The sequence below is a fragment of the Cotesia glomerata genome, linkage group LG8, assembly GCF_020080835.1.
Source record: "Cotesia glomerata isolate CgM1 linkage group LG8, MPM_Cglom_v2.3, whole genome shotgun sequence".
Taxonomy (NCBI): domain Eukaryota; kingdom Metazoa; phylum Arthropoda; class Insecta; order Hymenoptera; family Braconidae; genus Cotesia; species Cotesia glomerata.
Window position 1 is genome coordinate 14,521,216 of NC_058165.1, and position 22,699 is coordinate 14,543,914.

The following is a 22,699-nucleotide window of genomic DNA, read 5'->3' on the forward strand; positions in this document are numbered from 1 at the left end:
CACTGTGATGTGCAAGTACTACCTGAACAAAATCGACGTCGTCGAGCATACGTTTTAGAGTGCGAAAGCTAGAGAGACTACAAAGCCAACATCGAAGTAAGTGTAGGCAAGACCTTTAACCTTCAACGGGAGGGGGGGGGGGCGGAATATTTAGTCGGTGGAAATCTCACACTACCAACTGTCATTTTTCAGTCCTCAAAACGTGGTAGCCTGATAAAAAATTTATTTTAAAAAATAAGTGAAAACTACAACTTTTCAATATTTGAAATTTCTCAATTTTCGTAGTAGAAGGTGAAAGATAAAACTAATATTTCAAAAAAGTGAATATGTAATACTATTGGGTACAATAATTTCCTCATAAAGCATCCCCAACAAAATAAATTTTGGTTTGACCTACTGTGAATGAATAATACAAACCATAAAATATAGCAAGATATATCGTTTTATTTTACATGTTGCAATACCTTTCTTTGCATAAATTTTATGAAAATTTGACACGCTAGTTAAAATGTCCTGTCTTACTCAGCGTTAATAGAGTATACTTTTAAACAACTTATCACTAATAGATAAACGAAATTGCTGATAAGCACGAATGATAGACTAATATAGTATCTTGATTCTATTACAAAAGTCACGTTTTGATAAAGCCTCTCACACTGTTCAATTCTCATAAATATTTGAACAAATAACATTACGATGAGTAAGTAGTGCGTTTAAATTTTAAGTTTTGACTTAATAGTCTTATTTATTTAATTCATATAAAAATGATGAGATAAGAATCATCGAATAAAAATCTTTCCGACGTTATAAGCACCGTGCTAAAGTAATAAGCACGCTCATGGTGAGTTGACTTATGAATAAAATAAATGAATTCAAATTATGCTACTCACACAAATGTTAAAAAATATACACCGTTTGAGATTTCAACAACAAAAAAGCATAGCAAATATTAAAAATTATTTTTATCTTAAAAATAACCGCAAAGTTAAAAATATGCCCTCATGAAACAATTACCTCAATTAAAAAAAAAAAAAATTCTTGAACCGATAACATAATTTAAAAAAAACTGAAATATCTTGAATCAAGTAGAAAAATTTTTAAATTGAGTAAAATTTACTCAAATCAAGTATAATTTCTTAAATCAAGAATTGATTTAAGTTTATCGAGCTCAAAAGTCTGATAGAATTTTAATAAAACACTATTCTTGAAATTTTTTAACTGCAATTACATTTGAATGAATAGACCAGTTTTCACGCGATTCGTAGCATCCGATGCAGTTTTTTAAATCCTATAATTAACTTTTAAGCACAAATTGATTAGACCGAAAAATTTAGAGAAATTTGAACAATTCACTTTTTCTGAATTTTTTCGACAACGATAACTCACAAACAAATCAATCGATTTTGATCAGCCCAGCGGTGATCGACGTAGTTTTTTTATGTTAAGAGCTGATTAGTTTTTGGAATCGATCAGTCACAAATCGTCAGAAAAGCTTCCTACATGGAAAAAATTTACTGTTGCTGCAACAGGAGGCAGCCATGTTGAAACAACAGGATTACTACTGTTGTTGCGACTTAATAGTAAAATATAGTTGGGTCAATCCATATCAAATCGACCAATAGTTGGAATCGACCCCTTTCGATTTGGATAAATTTTGGTCAGAAGTTTTCTTTTACCATACAACAAACTTCTGCTAAAGGAGAAAAAATAAAAAAATTTTTTTTAAAAGATATGCAAATTCAAAATTTCGCGATCTTTCCAGTTTTTCAATTTCGTTTTTGTAATATCTCCAACGCTATTATAGATACAGGAATGGCCATTCGTTTGTTTGAAAGGGGACACGGGGCTATTGAAAAAAATATATTTTGAACAATGCCAAATTTGTCAAATTTTTGAAAATCGTCAAGAATGACGATCGACATTCAAATTTTGGCTCAATTTTTTAACTTCCCGCTAAGAAAAATTGAAAATTTTTTTAAATTCAGGAAATTATTGGTTTTACCTCGTTTTACGAAAATCGAGTTTTCATCCGATCTCGACATTTTAAGGTCACAGAAAGTTTTCCTGACTATTCTCGCGATGGTGTCCGTGCGGCTGTATGTACGTGTGTGTGTGTGTGTGTGTGTGTGTGTGTGTGTGTGTGTGTGTGTGTATGTGTTTGTGCGTGTGTGTGTAAACCTCGGATAACTTTTGAACGGCTCGACCGATCGGATCGAAATAGATGGCGATCCAAAGAGTATCATTGTCATTAAATTTCGTAAAAATTTGAATTGATTCGGTTTGCTAGGTTTTGAGAAATCTCAAAAATAAAATTTCCAAAAAATGTTTTTTTTTAAATAACTTTTAAATGGCTCGACCGATAAATTTCAAAAACTAATTCACTCTTAAGCTTGAAAAACCACGTCGATTGCTACTAGTCGCGTCAAAATCGGTTTATTCGTTCGGGAGTTACTGAAAACGAAAAATTTCGAAAAAAGTGTTTTTTTTACATAACTTCGAAATTTCTTCTTGGATCATTTTCGATGAAATAAAATAATTATTAAAGCCAAAAAAACCACGTTGATCGCCTTCAAGAACTTGAGAATCGGTTGATTGGTTCGTGAGTTATCGTTGTCGAAAAAATTCGGAAAAAGTGAATTTTTCAAATATCTCTAAGATTTTCGGTTTGATCAGTTGATGTTCTAAAGTATATCATATAATTTGAAAACTGCGTGAAATGCTGCAAACCGCGTGAAATTCGGTTCATTGTTTCTGAAGTTATTGCGGTTTGAAAATTCAAAAAATACTGTTTTATTAAACGTTCATCAGACTTTAGAGCTCGAACAGCTATCTCTTTGAGCTCGGAGAGCTTAAATAATATTTAATTTATATTTTTGAGCTCGGAGAGCTCATTAGTGCGATTTTCAGTGCTTAGATATGAAATTAGCGGGAAATTGCAGGGATGGCTTTTAGGGTCAACCGTTTTCCAGATTTTTTTTGTATAATACTTTGTACTGATCTTGAAAGATCCTGAAATTTTTTAAATTGTGTTTTTATTTTATATGAATTTTTGAATCTTAAAAAAAAATTTTTTTTTGTTTTTTGCAGCTTCTAAATAAGGTAAAGTTATGCAGATACATAGTATTGTAATTTTGAGCATTAAAAAATTAAATCCATGACGTGGAAATATTAAATAATAAATTAATTTTAACTTTTTTTATTTTTTGGACGTAATCTTAAAGTCAGGCTTAACACATGATAAAATATCTTATATTTTTAACGCATGATATATTTTGTTCGTTTCTTCACTTCAATAACAGTTTTTAACGTCAAATAACTCAAACAAATATTAATTTCCAATAAAGATCAGAAATAATGTGATAAGAATATCAATGTTTTTCGTTCTTTCGAATACTTGTTTACTTACAAAATTTCTGCAATTTCTGCAAATAAAGAATTATATCATGCGTTAAGCCATTGTACATTTGATTTTTAAGTGCTCGAAATAACAATATTATGTATCTGCATAACTTTATCTTATTTAGAAGTTGCAAAAATCAAAAAATACTTTTTTTTAAATTCAAAAATTTATATTTTTGAAAAAAAAACACAGTTCTAAAAATCTCAGGATCTTTTAAGATCAGTACAAGGTATTATACAAAAAAAATTGAGCCAAAATTTTAATGTCGATCGTAATTTTTGTCGATTTTCAAAAATTAAAAATTTGACAAATTTGTTTGACATTTTTCAAAATTTTTTTCCAAAATATTTTGCACGATTCATGATGCGAAGCATCAGAGAGTGCTTTACGATCGAAAAATTTTTTTTACCTCATTTCGACAACTATTTTCATTATTATAGTCTTGTTAGTTCACGGAATCAAGATATTTTGCATACTATCGTCAAGATAATTTAATGGAGATTAATTTGACACTTTTCAAAAATTGATTTAGTGCACTAGAAATTGAAAAAAACATCAATATAGGTGAAAAAATTTTCCTTTCCGTCATGTATGAAACCCTGAAAACTCTGAAAACACTCTAACTTTCGAAAAAATTCATCAATTGAATTAAATTTTTTTTTTTTTAAATTCTTGAGGAGAATTGTAGGTCACTGAATGCGAATGGTTAGGTAATTCAGTGTCGTTTATGTACAATTAATAAAATAAAAAAGCCAGAAGGCTGTATATCTATATATATCCATGTAAAATTCACATGGATGGTGATATACATATTAGAGTAAGATCCCAGAGCGTTCTGACATAACTTATTTTCACATGGATGAAACCTTCACGAATTAGTAACGTCTAGTATACTTTAAATACCTGCCTACTTGTGGAGCTTACCCTGTGACACCTGGGCAGGTACCAGGTGAGAAGGGTAACTAAAAATATGAGTTATCTAACTTAAATTTGTATGGCTGAATTTTATATATATTTTGTAGAATATTATTCTAAACTAGAATTATAAAGTGTCAGACACTTTTCATGGACCAGAGCTTTTGTCAGACGCTTTAAAGCTCGACAAAAAATTAATGAACTTTACTTATTTTTTCATGTCTGACTTTTAAATATATTATTCAAGTAACTACTACAAAGTTATATTTCATCAGTCAGACAAATTCGAGTGACCAAACATCCCCTAAACACAAAACCCCCTAAACACAAAGTTATTCAGCCGGGAGTGCGAGCGAAAGAGCACTATGCGCATGCATTGCAGAGCGAGTGAGACGTTCACAACAACTCGGTTCCTCTTCTTAAACTCACCATCTGCTCCACTTTACAGTGTATACGTGCTTATTGCGCGCGCAACCTATAGTATCCAGTGCAGTTCGGGTGTATAAGAGCACATGTTTTTGTTGTTTATATCGTGTAATTAGTGACCGATATTGTTATATGTAATAGTGAAAACCATGGAAGAAGAAAAATCAAAGTGTATATTTTGTAAACAACATCATGATAAATTAAAAATTATTTACCGAAGAAACATTTAAAAATGTAAACAAGTATTAAAACAGCGAGCACTCCATAACCTAAAATTTAAAGACTTAGTTTTTCCAGAAGATTTGTATGACTATGGTTACCATCGAGAATGCTATAAGAATTTTACTGCTTTGCCAAAAGGTATTATTCTGCCACTCCAGAAAATCCAAAATTGCCAAAAAAAATTTATCGAGTAATGTTGAAAATACATCAGTTACATCGACATCAAGCCTACCAAGTAATCTTGGTACTGATAATCATCAATGCATACAATTGACCTCAAGTCAACAAAATAATTCTATAGTTCCAGATTCAGATGTAGTATCAGACTCAACTCCAGTTAGTACTATGTCTGAAACTATTGTAATACCTGAGCAAAGTGTTGAACCTAGTGTTGAATTAGAATCAGTTGAACCGGTGTCATGTATTTCTGAGGAACCTTGTGCGACATTTGAATGTGATGTTAATTCCTCTTCTCATGATGTTTCAATTGAAAATGATATGATAATTGACAAAACCCAGAGATGTATATATTGTGATCAAATGACTAAAAGACATAAATTGAAACGACTACCATTGCATAAGTGCGGTAAAAATGATTTTTTAATCAAATTAAATGTTGAAGAAGAAGACTTGGCAGAATTAATTGAGAAAGTGCAAGATGTAACGGATTCAACAATATACTATCATAAAAAATGTCAAATGGAATATTCCTATAAAATATCGTCAAAGAAAAATAAAACTCAAACATCTTGGCATGATCTTCGTAAACACCATCAAGCAGTTTTTGATGAAGTTTGTAATTTTATACAACAAAATGTAGTAGAAAAAGGTCGATGTTACTTTCTGACATTTCTCCACAGGAACTACATAGAGCTATTTAACGAAGAAGTAGAAAACTCTAAAGAAGTTATGGGGAATTTCACTCCTCATAACTTAGAAGATAAAATAAGCAAAGTATTTACAAAGGAGATTAAGTTCTTAATATGTCATAATAAGAAGGTACTTGCTCCGAAACATGTTTCTGTTATTGATGAAGAGTTAGTAGACGATTTGAGGGATCAGGACATTCTTAATAAAGCTGCTTTGATATTGAGGAAATCAGTACTACAAATTGAGAAAAAAAAATTGCCAAATAATTTATCTCTTCAGGATCTTAAAAACGGCGAAGTTTCAGTGCCAGAAGACTTATCCCAATTTTATTGTACTCTTATTGCAGGAAGTAACAGCAAAAGAAGAAACAATTTTAAGTGTGTTCGACTAGTTAAATCCTTGAGCTAGGATGCTGTCTATGCTATCTTGAATGAGACATTAGTGAATTGAGACATTAGTGAATTCCTTAAAAATTCAGGTACTATACTTTGACTTAAGTTTTAAATTTATTGTATTTATAATTTTATGTTTTTTAATTCTTTAAACTGTTTTTTGCAGAAGACGCTGCCAGCAACGACAACATCACTGATGACGACGAGGATGACTTGAATGGACAATATCATGATTGGATGAACGATGAAAATTCCAATGACTGTGTCGATAATTGCGATGATTAAAAGATAAACAAATATTTGCTGTAATTAATCATAGTTATATATTTTTTGGTAAAATAATTTTTTCTTAAAATTTTTCTAACTGGTATCTTTTTTACAATAAAATAAAGATAATTCCTTATAAAACAAAATGGCTCCTCATATATTCACTATTCCAAATACATGCAATGAATAAATTCACTTTAATAATAAGAGATCTTACTGAAATAAGGATGCAAAAATCTTGGATTGAAATTAATAAGTATTTTCAATACATTTCAATTTTTTACTCTGAGACGCATGCGCATAGTGCTCTCGCGATCGCACTCCCGGCTGAATAATTTTGTGTTTAGGGGATGTTTGGTCACTCGAATTTGTCTGACTGATGAAATATAACTTTGTAGTAGTTACTTGAATAATATATTTAAAAGTCAGACATGAAAAAATAAGTAAAGTTCATTAATTTTTTGTCGAGCTTTAAAGCGTCTGACAAAAGCTCTGGTCCATGAAAAGTGTCTGACACTTTATAATTCTAGTTTAGAATAATATTCTACAAAATATATATAAAATTCAGCCATACAAATTTAAGTTAGATAACTCATATTTTTAGTTACCTTTCTCACCTGGTACCTGCCCAGGTGTCACAGGGCAAGCTCCACAAGTAGGCAGGTATTTAAAGTATACTAGACGTTACTAATTCGTGAAGGTTTCATCCATGTGAAAATAAGTTATGTCAGAACGCTCTGGGATCTTGGACTATATTATGTACATTTATTTCACCAGGGGCGCCTGTGCATTACCTTCCTAGTACAGCTGCTTTTTCAGCAACTAATTTTGAACGACTTATGTTTTTTTTTTTTTTATTATTATTTCATAATTAAATGAGCATTATGAGTCGTGCACTTTTGGATTTTCCAAACTTTTCTTTTTAATAGCCCCAAGTGTCCCCTTTCAAACAAACGAGAGGCCATTCATGTATCTATAATAGCGTTGGAGATTTTACAAAAACGAAATTGAAAAACTGGAAAAATCGCGAAATTTTGACTTTGCATATCTTTTGAAAAAAATTTTTTTATTCTTTTTTCTTTAGCAGAATTTTCTTTGGTCAGTTGTATGATAAAAGAAAACTTCTGACCAAAATTTATCCAAATCGAAAGGGGTCGATTCCATCTATTGGTCGATTTGACATGGATTGATCCAACTATATTTTACTGTTAAGTCGCAACAACAGTAGTAATCCTGTTGCTGCAACAGGATTTTATTACGTAGCTACAACATGACCGATTTGTTGCCGCCGCAGGAAAATCCTGTTGCTGCAACAAAATTTTTTCCTGTTGCTGCATCATGGCTGCCTCCTATTGCAACAATAATAAATTTTTTTCCGTGTGTACAAAAAAAAAAAGATGATTTAAAATTTGCACCACAATTGATGTAAAAATCCAATTCATGAGTGGTGTTATTTTCGGATTGAGGTGATACAAATATTGTATCACCGTGATGTAGATTTCACATCACAGTGAAGTAAATTATGTGTGCCCTACATGCATGCGCCTGAGTATTGTATAGGTTTTATTTGTTGTTGATATTTCGTGTCGTATGTATTTTTTTATTCATTAACCCTTTCTCGGTCGATCTTGAATCCCCACTCTAATTCTTGCTACGGCGGACTGAGAGAAGGCGGGGGCTAAGCGCGTGGGCCAACGCCGTATATGCCGTACACATTTTGACTGTCAAAATATTACCAAACAAAAAATGAAAGAGTAATTTATAATAGTGATTATATTTTATTGAACTACATAATATTAATTAAAAGCTACAATAAAATTATAAGAAAACATCAAATGTTTTATAATATAAACAATAGTTATATTTTTAGAAAACTAATAGCATTACTTCTTGTAATATCCAGTGACAAGTTTTAATCAATATTCAATTGCACTTATTATTATTATAATCTAGTATTATTATTATTATTATTATCATTATTATTAATATCATCATTATTATTATTATCATTATTAATATTGTAGGCTTTGTGATATTCCTCAAAACACCTTAATTTACATAAAGCTACTTCACAGCTTTCGCATTGCCAGGTAGTTCTTATATTATTATTATTGTATGTGCGTCAGCCTGCGTTTTGCACATTACACAAAGCTTCTGACTAGGAGTTACTAATTTATGTTGACGTCTTCGTTGCTCATTTGATGTTGAACTAGAGGAATTCCCATTAGCTTCGAAAATTAATTGCTTGACTAAATTTTTTCTAAATTGTAACTGATCATAACCATGAGCATCTTTTGCCGGCGAGTTTGTTAATTTGTATATAATAAAAGCGTTAATAATACATGAATTTATAATAAAAAAAATACAAACTTCCACCACTTCTTAGACGAACGGCCAACGTTGTAATATGATCTATATTGATCATGCAGATCTACTCCACCCATCCCTTTTATGTACTGGCTAATAGAAGCTGGACGTTTTATTTTTTCTCTATTATTTTGTTTTCCAACTCGCTCATATGTAGACGATTATGCATGATTATATATGATTTGACAAAATCTTTTTTATCGGGCAATTTCATCTTCTTGAAAGGGATTAGAATTTGTTGATAGCAAGAGAACATCACGCTTATCATGCCAAACAGTAGCTATTATTTTTCCAGCTTGTAGCACTTTTGATTCTACTTGCTTTAATTTTAAACTGTGTGGTTTTTTAAAAGCAACAGGAAAATTCTGCCTGTTTGCCCTCACAGTTCCACATGCATAGATTTTTTTTTCTAAGAGTATAGACATAAGACGAACAGACGTAAAAAAGTTATCGAAATATAAGTAATGTTATTTATCAGCGAAAGGTTCAGACAATTTTAATACAACCCGTTTACCCAGTAAAAGATCTTTTTGAGTCTCATACTTTTTTCTAAGATAAATATCACATTTTAATAAGTAACCAGTCTCACTATCAGCAATAGCCCACGCTTTGATGCCTCATTTAGTCAGTTTCTGCGGCATATACTGTTTAAAATGTAATCGTCCTTTATATCCGATCATTGCTTCATCCACAGTTAGATTCTTTCCAGGTTGGTCAAATTCAGTGAATTTGTTCGATATATCTAAAATAAGTCTTATTTTATGAAGAGAATCAGAGCTTGTTGATTTATTACTCTCATCATTAAGATGGAAATATTGGTTTAGCTTTTTAAATCGAGAAAAAGTCATACTGTTTCGTATTAGTGGACAAGTAACAAAATCACCTAGAAAATACATCGAATTATCAGGTAATTTTACGATGCCCATATAGATATTTATAGCTAGATAAATTTGTATTTCTTTTAATGTCGTTTCTTGCCAACGATTATCAAAGCCGTGAAGCTATTGATAGTATTTTGCATATTTATTAGTTTCAGTAGCTAAAATACTAAGAAATTCGTCATCAATAAATAATTTAAAATAAAGCAGTTCATCACCACCAGGAAGTATGTTATGATTTGGTCTTTTACAACCAGTAAAATTTTCCGTAGGATAATGAACTAAAGCTTCTGTCTACTCAACTGTTGCTTTATTTTCATCTATATTTTCTTCATCACTGATATATTATCATATTCATCAACTGAACTGTCACTAAAATTATCACTGGAGTCCAAAATTGAATTTTTAGTTTTTCGCTGTTGACTATTTTTAACAGGACATTTAACAGTAATTTTATTATTAGCTTGTTGATTAACGCTTGAGTTTAAATTTTTTGTACTGAAAACTTTTTTAGCTTTCTTAGTTTTCGATTGTGTAGTATTCTGAAAGGTTTTCTGAGAATTTTCATCGGTGGTATCAGTTACTTTAACACTTGTATCTTCACAAATATTACTGCATTTATTAATTAAACTGTTAGAGTCCAAAATCAAATTTTTAGTATTTTCTTGTTGACTTTTTTCAGCTAGACTTTGAACAGCTCTTTTATTTTTGGTTTGTTACTTAACTAAATTTAAATTCGATTTACAGCTAGTTTTGTTAACTTTCTTATTTTTTGATTGTCTAGTATTATGGAAAGTTTCCAGAGGATCTTCATTGATAGTATCAGTCTCATTGACACTTCGTGGTCACGATAAAATAATCGTGAAACGACGGTGAATGTACCGTGAATTCACAGTGTCGACAAATGATCGTCGAATGACCGTCACTTGACTTTCGAACGGCCGTCGTTTGACAGTGAATGACGAGTATCATTGTAAAAGTTTTTCACTGTTACTTTATGATTTTTATTCTGTATAGTTATTATACTTCACTCTTTGAAAAACCAAATTTTTACTTGACTTCTCCGATTTTTTACCTAAGTAACAATCGTAAATCATCGATCGATCGTCTGTCATTTGACAGTCATTCGAAAACATATAAATTGTCAAAAAACCGTAACTCGATGGTGGATGCACAGTAGTCAGTAAGTAAAACGACCGTGAAACGAGCGTATAATGCCGGTAAGTCAGGAATTTTTTACTATAGTCAACGATGAAAAAGTGTTGACTGTATTTTATTTTTTTTATTTCATCAAAAATACTCAAAGTGTATAAAAAGATAGGTAAATGAGAAATTTTCAGTGAATACTCGGGCTTAAAAATTTGAAAAAAATATTACATTATTGTAATTTGGTTATTTCAAAGTAAAATCATAAAAAATTAATCAGACTACATGCAATCAACAGAGATCCATCATTTCAATACTTTTCAGAAAAATTTATGGCTTACAACAAGTGTTGTATTTTTTTCATAGTCTTAAATGAAAAACCATAATACTTTTTGTTTATGAAAAATATCATAATCAATATTGTTTTTTTTTTTTTTAATCGGGAGATATTTTATTCAACAATTAATTAATTATAATAAATTATAATTTATTTTCAACTTAACTTTAAACATATTTTCTGCACGTCAAATATTTTCACCGTGATTCCAAAATTCGAATCCATTATTAAAGATTTGAGTTTTTTTTTTTAGAGACGAAAACTTTAATTTCAAAATTACGGAAAAATTGTTTGTTATCAAGAAAAATTATTATGAGAGATTTTTTTTAACAATTAAATTTTTAGCAATTTCTTTTCCAGATCTTTTTTTTATACAGTTAATAATTTTACCGTAATTTTAAAATCAAGATTTTCGTAAACAAAAATTTGAATCATTTATTGCGATTATTATTCTGAAGTCATGGAAAGAATATAAATTTATTTAATTCTTCATCACTCGCGTCATAAGCAGATCGCCACCTAACAACTACTCAACCTATAGAGACTCACTATAGTGCGAGCGAGAAACTAAAAAAGACGCGAGTGACGAAGGGTTAAGCTATTTTTATCTGTACAATGAAAAAAAATGACTTGGTTTTGACACCTTATAAAGTGACTGAATCCAACGTTTCGCGTAGTGTCTCAGATAGCCTAACTGATAGAGTCTCGGGCACGCAACCAGATGAGCCGGGTTCGAGTACTGGTGTAGACTGTCCGAAGTATTTTTTTTTATTATATTGTCCGTGACAGTAGCGTAAAATTACCGTATTTCGACAGTATATTAAGCGTACAATGTTGGTCATAACGTCGTAGATTCACTTGCGTATGCACCGTATATATTCAATAAATTTATAGTAGACATCGTTCACAACGGTATCCGATGCTGACTGACAAATCGCTCGGTAAGAACGAACTTTATACTGTAAAACGACCGTGAAACAACCGTCAATCGACCGTGCTTTCACCGTGTTGCCGAAACCGCCTGGGATACTTTAAATTTAAAAAAAAAAAAAAAAAAAAAATTTATGTTTGTAAACAAAACCTCTCAAGGGAGCAAAACTTTCTTGTTACGACACTATCTCAGACGGTAAAGTGGGAATGAAAACGATAGAGAAGGGGCCAGAATCGCGCAATACATTCTCATCGCTTCCTAATGCACACACGGCCTTACGATTGGCATTATCCCCACTTAGCTCACACCTAGACTCACTGATACTCTGAGCCAGGAAAGGGTTAAGAATTTTTTATAAAAAAATTCGATCCCCAAATTCCTTTATTTTCCCTGTCAAAAAAAATTAGGAAAACGGTTGACCCTGAAGGCCATCCCTGCAACTTCCCGCTACTTTCGTAATTAAGCGCTCAAAATTGCACTTATTAGATTTTTGAGCTCGAAGAACTTAAAAATATAATTTTGTGTAGTTTTGAGCTCTCTGAGCTCAAAAGTCTGATGAAAGTTTAATAAAACACTATTTTTTGAATTTTCAAACCGCAATAAATTTTGAATGAATCAACCAATTTTCACGGGGTTGGCGGTATTCAACGCAGTTTTTCAAATTTTATGATATATTTTCAAACACAAATTGATTAGACCGTAAGTTTCGGTTTAATTCGAAAAAAACACTTTTTTTCGATTTCTGTCGTCAACGATAACTCACGAACGAATCAACCGATTTTGACCAGATTGGTGGCGATCGACGTGGTTTTTTGATGTTAAGAGCTGATTAGTTTTTGTAATTGATCGGTCGAGCCGTTTGAAAGTTATTAAAAAAAAAATACACATTTTTTTAAGATTTCTCAAAATCTATGGGTCCGAATCAGTCCAACTTGTATTTAAAATCTAAGTTTAGTCGAACCCTTTCGAATGACACCAACCGCGATCAAATCGATCAAGCCGTTCAACAGTTATGAGAGGTTTATATACATCCACACATACATACATACACACACACACACACACACACACACACACACACACACACACACACACACACACACACACACACACACATACAGACGTACAGACGTACAGACACCATCGCGGGAATATTCAGGGAAGCTTCCTAGGACCTCAAAACGTCGAGATCTGATGAAAACTCGATTTTCGAAAAACGGGGTAAAAACAATAACTTTCCGATTGTTGAAAATTTTTAATTTTCTTAGCGAGAAGTTAAAAATTCCCGAAATTATTTTTTTTTTTTTCGACCGTCACAGTGGTGTTCCCCGTTAATTACAAAACTATATAATATATTAATAAATTAATTAAAAACCTCAAAAGTTCCATCCATATGAATATTGTTACTTTTCTTTAAAATTCTAGTAATGAATTTCTTGTAAATATTATCGCCGTGTCTCCATCATGTTGGACAAAAACTGTAGCAATGCCGTCCTCTTTGAGAATTTTACCCAACTCAGAAAGTCTCGACGGTATTTTTTCTCGACTGGCTGCACGCACTCGCGATAAAATGCTTGAGCAAGAGCTAAAATTATGCTTAGCACTTAATTCTGGAAATCCATAAATAAAAACATATAATTTGTCACGCGGGTGGTTAGCCCGGTCCGATTGGTCACCCATTTCCTCTTTGAAAAGGGCGCCACTGGGATTTTATACTCGGTGTCCCAGGAACCGGGGTAGCATGAGAAGGGAAAGACCGGATCGTGAGAAGTTGAGAAAAGGCTGTAAATAAATGCTGAGAAACAATTAATAATTATAATTATTTATTCCAATTAAACAATTCAAAATTAACAAATTTTCTTAACAATATTACCCTTAAAATTAACCTAATAATTACTAAATTGTGAGAACCTCTCGCCTACGCAAGCACTCGCCAAAATCTTCCAGACCAAATATCATCTAACTCTTTTTAATCATAGACCATTACGCATCTAACTCTTTTTAATCATAGATCATTACACATCTAACGCTTTTTAATCATAGACCATTACGCATCTAAACTCTTTATTTAATCATAGACCATTACGCATCCATACTAAATGAACTCATTATTAGCTACGCCAACCTGACAATAATTAACAAAAGTTTATTTCAACTACCAGAACTAATTTCACATAAAACAACCTCGTCTACCTGACGGAATACCATATTATCTTACTAATTTCTATATAAAATCATCCACCGGACGTTAACTTTATTTCTCAAAATTCTCAATTTTATTCATACATCTTAATTACCAATAAAACTGAATCTCACACCTACGCATTCTCCAAAATTACCAAAATTACGCCTAACAATTACTTAACAAGAAATTCCGACATTCGATTTTAATTCATTAACACATCTTCTTAACTAAATTCATTTTCAATTAGTTAACCAAATTTTCTACTAAAGTTATCAATCAATTTATTCTACTAAACCCACTGATTTATTTCATTTCTTGATCTCCACTAAATAATCTTTAACAAAGTTCACTACATAATTTTCTTAACAAGTTCAGGAATCATTTTCTAAATTCACTAAATTCCTCAATAAACACATTCGCTAAATTAACTAAATTAATTAAATTTAGCCCACCGGCCTAAATTTAATTTACCACAATTTCTTAAATTCAACTACTGTAATTCTAAAGCGTCTCAACAAAATTTACAACCATAGAACATTATAGAATGACCTTCACTAACTTAATTACGCATTTTCATTTCTTATTCAAATTTTGTCTTGAAAATTCTTAACTAAAATTAATTTATTCTAGCCAACAAGCCTATAATAAATTACTAATAAATTTTCTACCAATAAATTAATGATTAATCAATTAAATTTAATTTTCAATATAAAAGTTCAGCGACAAAACTAACTTATTAACCTTGACAATAAATAACTAAGGTACGAACTCGCTAATATAAAAATGGCCGCTCGAGAATTTAATTTTAATTATTTCAGCCTCTTAATTAAATTAATAATCTAATCTGGCCTAAAATAATCGAAAATACCTGGAGTCTCAATTATTGTTTTATCCAACGACGGCTAATACTCCGGTCCAACTTGGCGGGCTCAGCTGCTTGGCGTCTTGTCTTCTCGAACTAGGGTGCTGGCCTGCGGCAGGGTTGTCCAATTCCAAAATGCCCCGATAACTTCCTCTGCAGTTGCTTTTTATTCTCGACGTCCAAATTTGCACTCTATTGACTTAAACTGATCTCAACAGGGTCACTGATTCACAAAGGCAAAAGGCCACTGGCTTCCAGAAGGGAAAAAAGCTTCGATGTTTTTCTTGCTGGCTCTTTTATAACCCTCAAACTCCGGCTTTCGCACTTTCCTATTGTTACGCCCCACTTAATTTTTCGGGGACAGTAGTGGGGACTTTTGATTCGCACGCTCGGTGACAAGTCGAAACTCTTGTCAAAAATCAAAAGGTAAGGGAAAGCCTTACCTACCGTGCGTCAATTATAGGGTCGATAATAACCCCGGGAAGTTCGATTTTCCCTGTTACAAATTAATTAAAGTTAAATTACATTTGATACTAAAATTAAGAATTTTTCTTCAGTATAAAAATAAATAAATATAAATACATAAATAAATGATACTTGCGGTCGACAGACATCATCAAATATTTCTTTTAAACCTTCATTGCTCTCTTCACATCTTTTTATCATTATGTTAAGCAGAATGGACCACTGATCTTTACCTTCTTGAGGAAGATCAGCATGATGGTTTTCCACAACGAAATCTTCACCTTCAGTAGAGCCTAAGCATTCTTCAATGTCAAGAATTACTTTTAAAAAATTCAGATTTGCTGTGCAAGCATAAGATTTTTTCCTCGAGCATCGAAAAATATGAGTGCTTTGGCAGTCCCTTGCATATGTATGCCCATCATAAAAGATCACCTTCGATCCTTTCTTTTTTCCCGGTATAATTCCATATTATAAGCTATGAATCACGTTTATCAAAATAAAAAATTAGGAAAACGGTTGACCCTAAAGGACATTCCTGCAACTTTCCGCTCATTTTAAACTTAAGCGCTTAAAATTATACATTATGTTTTTGAGCTCGAAGAGCTCAAAATATAATTTTCGTGTCATCTTGAGTTCTCCGAGCTCAAGTCTGATAGAAGTTTAATAAAACACAATTTTTAAAATTTTAAAACTGCAATAACTTTTGAATGAATAAAGCGATTTTTACGCGGTTAGCGGCATTCGACGCCCTTTTTAAAGCCCCATACAGAATCTTCAAGTTTTAATTAATCGAGCCATAAATTTCGGAGTAATTCCGAAAAAACACTTTTTTCGGTTTTCTTTCGACAACGATAACTCACAAACGAATCAACCGATTTTGACCGAGCTTGCAATGATCGACGTGGTTTTTCGATCTTAAGAGCTGATTAGATTTTAAAATCTATCGGTGAAAAAATTTAAAAATAATTCCAAAAAAACCTCATTTCAAAAAATTTTCAACTTCCCGCTAAGAAAATTGAAAATTTTCAAAAATCAGGAGTTATTGTTTTTACCCCGTTATTCGAAAATCGAGTTTTTATCAGATCTCGACGTTTTGAGGTCCTAGGAAGCTTCGCTGACTATTCCCGCGATGGTGTCGGTACGTCTGAGTGTGTGTGTGTGTGTGTGTGTTTTTTTTTTTTTTTTTTTTTTTTTTTTTTCAGAGGGGGAATCCTTTTTGCGGATTCCAGGCATAGCTGTTTCGCCTGGATATGTGAAGACTCGACGCAGCGTCATACTAAAAGTCGACGCTAACGCCCCTACTCACTAAACCCTAAACCCCTTTTCTTCTTTCCTCTAATCCTTCATGGGAACCGCCGTCAGGCATTACTTCGTTAGGGGAAGAACTAGCTACTGCTCTTCCTTCTAGTGGCTAAGGTGTTAACTAACTTCCTTCTATCTTCTGATATTTGCTCTTCTTCTTTCGGTGGAACGCAAGTCTTTGAGGACTTCTCTTGCAAACGTGTTGGTAGCGTTCTAGGCAGCTTCTGATGACAACATTGCTTCCACTAGTGAATCTGGATGCATTCTCGGGTTCAGGATCCCCTCCAACTGTTTACGCTATGGATCGAAACGAGGACATACAAAGAAGACGTGCTCCACATCTTCAGCAACTCCTGGGCAGGACGGGCACTCCGAAGAGTCATCGTGCTTAAAGCGGTGTAGATACTCTCGGAAACACCCGTGTCCCGACAACATCTGCGTAAGATAGTAATTGACCTCGCAGTGATTCCGGTTAAGCCAAATGTCGATCCGAGGTATGAGGTCCAGCTTTTCTCCATGATTTCTGGGTTTCCAGTGCATCAGCCCAAATGGATATTCCGTAAGTGAGCACTGATGTGACTACTGATGACAATAGTAGCCTTCTGCTCGGCATTGGGCCTCCGATGTTAGGCATCAGCCGTGCGAGACTAGCCCTCACTACTGACACTTTGGCACTGACGTGTTCCACCTGCTGCTTGAAGTTGAGTAGGGCATCCAGCATCACTCCCAGATAACGGATAAATGGTTGTGATATTATTTCTTGTTCTCCGACTCTCAACTTGATGGTTTCTACCGTTTTTCTAAGAGTGATGAGCACTGCCTCGGTTTTATGCTTGGCTAGCTGCAAGTTCATCATGTCCATCCACAAATTGGCTCGTCTGAATGTAATATCAAATGCCATTTCTATCTCTTCTAGGTGCTTTGCGACGATCACAACAGCTACGTCATCCGCATATGCTACAAGTTTAACCCCCATGGGCAATGCTATTCTCAGGAGGCCATCATACATGATGTTCCATAGCAGAGGACCTAAAACTGATCCGTGTGGCACTCCTTCGGAGATTTCGTACACTTCCGTACCGTTCTTCGTGTCATATTTCAGAACCCTATTCGTGAAGTAGCTCGCTACCTTTCTGCGAAGGTATCCTGGTACGTTTTTGTCTTCTAGAGCCCTCATAACGCAGTCCCAGTTAGCGGAGTTGAAGGCATTCTTGATGTCCAAAGCAGCCACCAAGCAGTATTTCTTCTTTCCACCCTTCCATCTCGTTCCGGCGATTGCATCCTTGGCTGTATCAACAACCAATTTGATCGCATCCAGAGTTGACCGTCCTTTTCGGAAACCAAACTGGTTCTCTGCCAGGAGTGGATCGACTACAGCCTCTATTCTTTGATGAATTATGCACTCGAATATCTTGCCAGCCGTGTCTAACATGCAGAGTGGTCGATAGGATGACGGTTCTTCCGGCGGCTTTTTCCGATTCGGAAGTCGCACTAGCCGTTGCTGTTTACACTTCTGGGGAAAAGTCCTTTCCTTCAGGCATGTATCGTAAACGTCCAGGAATAATGTCGGTGCTGTCCTAAGGATTGATTTCAGGGCAATATTAGGGATTCCGTCCAATCCCGGCTCCTTATTATTCCCTACTCGATTGCCTGCCTCTATCAACTCGTCCAACGTGATAGTTGGGATGTCTTCAGGGTTGAGCTGCTCCAACTTGTAGATGAATACCGGCTGTTGGGGAAACAGCGCAGTAACAGTCTTCTCTAGGAGCTGTGGACACGTAGGTGATGGCATCGGCTGGCATTTCAGGTGGGTCATAACGACCTTATACGGTCTGCTCCATGGATCTTTCTCTACTTCTGCGACCAGTTCCTTCCAGCAGCGTCTTTTGCTTTCTTTAATGGCTCTGTTTAGTTCTCGACGGGTCTTTTTATACTCTGCCAACAGCTCTGCGGAGTTAGGTCGTCTGTAGCCACGCTGAGACTTTCTTCTTTTTTTGAGACACTTTGAACGTAGAATGCTAATGTGATCGTTCCACCAGTGCACCGAAGGTCTTGAATTCATGCCACGTTTCCGAGACATACTGGCGTCGCAAGTCTGGGTAACTCTTCTCATTAGGTCCTTGGTCTTCTCTTCAGCAGTTTCTACGATGATCGGATCGCACTCTAGAGCTACTACTAAAGCAGTGAGGTCGAGAGATTTAACTTTCCACCTAATGGCGCTGGTGTTCCTTTTGACTCTTGTTAGATTCTGGCCAGTTGATATTTTTCATAGTATCGCATTATGGTTACTGGCTGTGTAGATGTTCAATACTTTCCAAGAAAAACCTCTTCGAGCTAAGCAACTGCTGACAAATGTAAGGTCGACAATTGAGTTTGCCTCTTCCTTTGTATACGTTGGCGTGTCACCGGTGTTAAGAAGGATCACGTCCAGTGTGGCCATTGCCTCGAGAAGTGCTTTTCCACGTGTAATAGTGAACTTGCTGCCCCAGTCTGCTGCCCAGGAATTGAAGTTACCAGCTATTGCCACGGGAAAGTGTTTTCTTGCATCCTCAGTTAGCCGATCAAGGAAGTCTTCAAACTGTTCATTAGAGAGACTAGGTGGTGCATATCAACTGTAGAAGCTGAGGCCATCTACCCATGTTGCTACGAAGCTGGCTTCTTTATTGTTGACTGTTCTCTGAAAAGGACATTTACCGCAGGACCAGATGACGGCTTTGTTAGTGCTGTCGGATTCCCAGGGTTTGTTACTCAGGTGTCTATAAGGCTCACTTATAAGTGCTCCGTCTGCCTCTAATTCGCGCACAGTTTGCATGAGCAGGTCATGCGCAGCCTCACAATGATTGATCTGGAGGAAGACCACGGCGAGAGCGAAGCAAAATTTGAAACCGACGAATGACGACGGCGGCTGATCAACGGCAGCAGAGCGAGGCACCATCTGGGGGCCGTAAGCCGAACCGAGTGACATATCGACCAATCATGGATCGCAACGAAGTACTGGACGCATCCCGTAATACAATGGCCGGCTAGAAGAAGCCGTGAGCTGATTGGATGCGAGTTTTTTTAACTAACGGAAAACTAGAGAACACATGTTGCCGAGGAGGCAGCCATAATTGATTGATTTTGATCTGGACGCCGTGCCTGTTAGTCTTAAAAATTCCGATACGTGCATAAAATAATTTTGAAACGCAATTACGATCCGTTATTGGGTTAAATTTTACCATTCGTTAATTTGTTGTCTTGTTGGAGATATTTTGACGATCTTTTATTGACAAATCGCCGAGTGACGATTAATTTTTGGAACGAAGTTCCTTATCGCGCGTTGCGAAAGGGGGCTAGACGGAAAAAATTCATACGAAAAGTTGTCACGACACTTTTTGCTATAGTAAGCTATTGTAAGCCGTGCGGCGTGCGCATGTTTCTCTGTCTGTCTGTCTCTCTCTCTCTTATAGAAAGCAAGCCAGTTCCCTGATAGCCACACTTACTATAAAAATACTTGTAGTATAGGAAGTTTAGTCAAAGTTAACGTTAACTTTACTCCAAGACTTGTACAGTAAAGCTTATATACTGTTTGTGTTGAAATTGTATAGTAACTTAACGTCGGAAGATTTTTTAATGAAAAATTACTGTAACTTTAACTGTAAAATTTATAGAAAAATTAATGTTACTTCAAGTTATATTTATTTGGACCTTCAAGTTGATTAGAAAACCATGATTTAAAAAAGTTTTTTGCAAGTTAATTGTCAATCACTTCTTATAAAAAATTAATGAAAAATAATAGGACGATAAATAAAAATTTTAATGCTTTGTAAATAATTTCATAAAGGTTTCAGAGTATTTTTATATTTAAGAAAATCAAACATCATATAATTTCAGATATTTATTTTTATTAATAAATTATTAAAACATTTTTAAAAATTTTTAAAGCTAAAAATGAAAATTAATCTAGCTGACATTTGATAATTTTAAGAATTTTTTTTAACAAGTAAATTATGGTAAAAAATAATTAGAAAAATAAATTGACATGTAGAAATTTACAAAAATTAATAATGCAATTTTTTATAAATAATTTTTTGGAACAAATTTATTTGTTAAAAAAAATTAAAAAATAGTCAAGTGACTGCTTACTTTAATGTCATAACTAAAAACAAAAAACTTTTAAATTTAATTAACTCACACACGTTATATTCATAACTGCAAATACAATTTTACATTTTATCTATATATTATATATATAAAAATAAATTGCTGTGCGTCTCGCTAAAACTCAAAAACGGCTGGACCGATTTTCAAAATTTTTTTTCCTTTTGTTCGCTATAGTTCAGAGATGGTTTAGAAAAATAAAAATTTTTGAAAAACCCGAAAGTTCAGCTAAAAAAACAAAAACAAATGAATTGCTGTGTGTTCATCTCACTAAAACTTAAAAACGGCTGAACCGATTTTCAAAATTGTTTTTTTGTTTTGTTCGCTACAGTTCAGATATGATTCAATAAAAAATTTTTTTTCGAAAAATCGACAGTTCAGCTAAAAAAATCATTATCATTAATCATCATCAAATAATAAAAAAATATAAAAATAAATTGCTGTGCGTTAGTCTCGCTAAAGCTCAAAAACGGGTGGACCGATTTCAAAAATTTTCTTTTTGTTATGTTCGCTATAGTTCAGGGATGTTTTCAAAAAAATAAAATTTTTGGATGTTTTCAAAAGAATAAAATTAGAGAGCTTACCTCGTAACCAATCTACCCGGGTTCGACTCCCCGGTCGAACTATAAAATATTGTTTTTTTTGTTATGTACGTCCCCCACGGAAAAAGTATGTATTTTAATTTTAGTATATATTCTGGAATATATTCTGAAATATATACTAGAATATATCCGAGAATATATTCTAAATATATTCCGGATATAGCCCGTTTTGCCCAAGGAATATATTTCAAAAGTATATAATATATTCAGTATATATACGATGGATCAGACCATAGATCTGACGACAGACCAGACTATAGACCAGAGAAAAATTTGGAGTAAAACGGAATACAAGTGAGTGCATGCCCATATATTTCGGAATATATTCCTTGGGCAACACGGGTTATATTCGGAATATATTCTCGGATATATTCTGGAATATATTTCAGAATATATTCCAGAATATATACTTTTTCCGTGCGGGGTAGTAAAAAATTTTTACTGTGCTTCGTTTTTTTACCGATAAATTACCTACCGATGTAAAAAAGAAACAAATTCTGATAATCTGCCATATCAATAAGTGTTTTGTTCAACTTCACTAAAAGTTCATATTAAGACTTGTACTACAAGATATTGAGAAAAGTTAAAGTGAATTTCCGACACTAGATTGTGCATAAGTTGGATTGCATTTTAACGTTAACTTTTACGATTGGATAGCTATCAGGGTTATTTTCGTTTCTTCTTTCTAAATAAAATAAAATTTTATTACAATTTCTTCACTAATTAATCGAAAGGAACTTCGTTCCATCCGGGTGTCCCTTGACACCTCTCAAGTTTTTTATTATTACGTGCACGTGGGAGACACCATCGCCGAGACATCGACGCTATTCCGCCTGCTATCCCGTCAACTTCGTTGAGAGTCAGCTACCTGGACGAGTACCGACCCAAGGGGTTCACTGCTGCCGCAGGGTGAGTCCGATCGCTAATCTAGCCCCAGGGTGTCCTCACCGCGATATCACGATCAATTTTAGTAAATTTCACCAGTTTAATTT

General features: G+C 33.8%; 2 protein-coding genes across 4 annotated transcripts in view; both read left to right on the plus strand.

Moving 5' to 3' along the window:
• Window positions 1-238: 238 nt before the first annotated feature.
• Window positions 239-22,699, plus strand: part of LOC123271094 — a 154,568-nt gene continuing 132,107 nt past the window's right edge. The window contains exon 1 of one of the 3 annotated variants that reach the window (XM_044737340.1): window positions 239-328. The gene's annotated coding sequence lies outside the window, so the exon portion shown is untranslated. Of the gene's footprint in view, window positions 329-366; window positions 701-730; window positions 842-22,699 lie in introns of those variants that run through there. The other 2 variants (XM_044737339.1, XM_044737338.1) reach the window with 2 other exon arrangements.
• On the plus strand, window positions 5,054-6,588 carry LOC123270161. The gene is made up of 2 exons (XM_044736101.1): window positions 5,054-6,311; window positions 6,392-6,588. The coding sequence occupies exon 1, from the start codon at window positions 5,054-5,056 to the stop codon at window positions 6,239-6,241; it is 1,188 nt and encodes a 395-aa protein (XP_044592036.1). The 3' UTR covers window positions 6,242-6,311; window positions 6,392-6,588.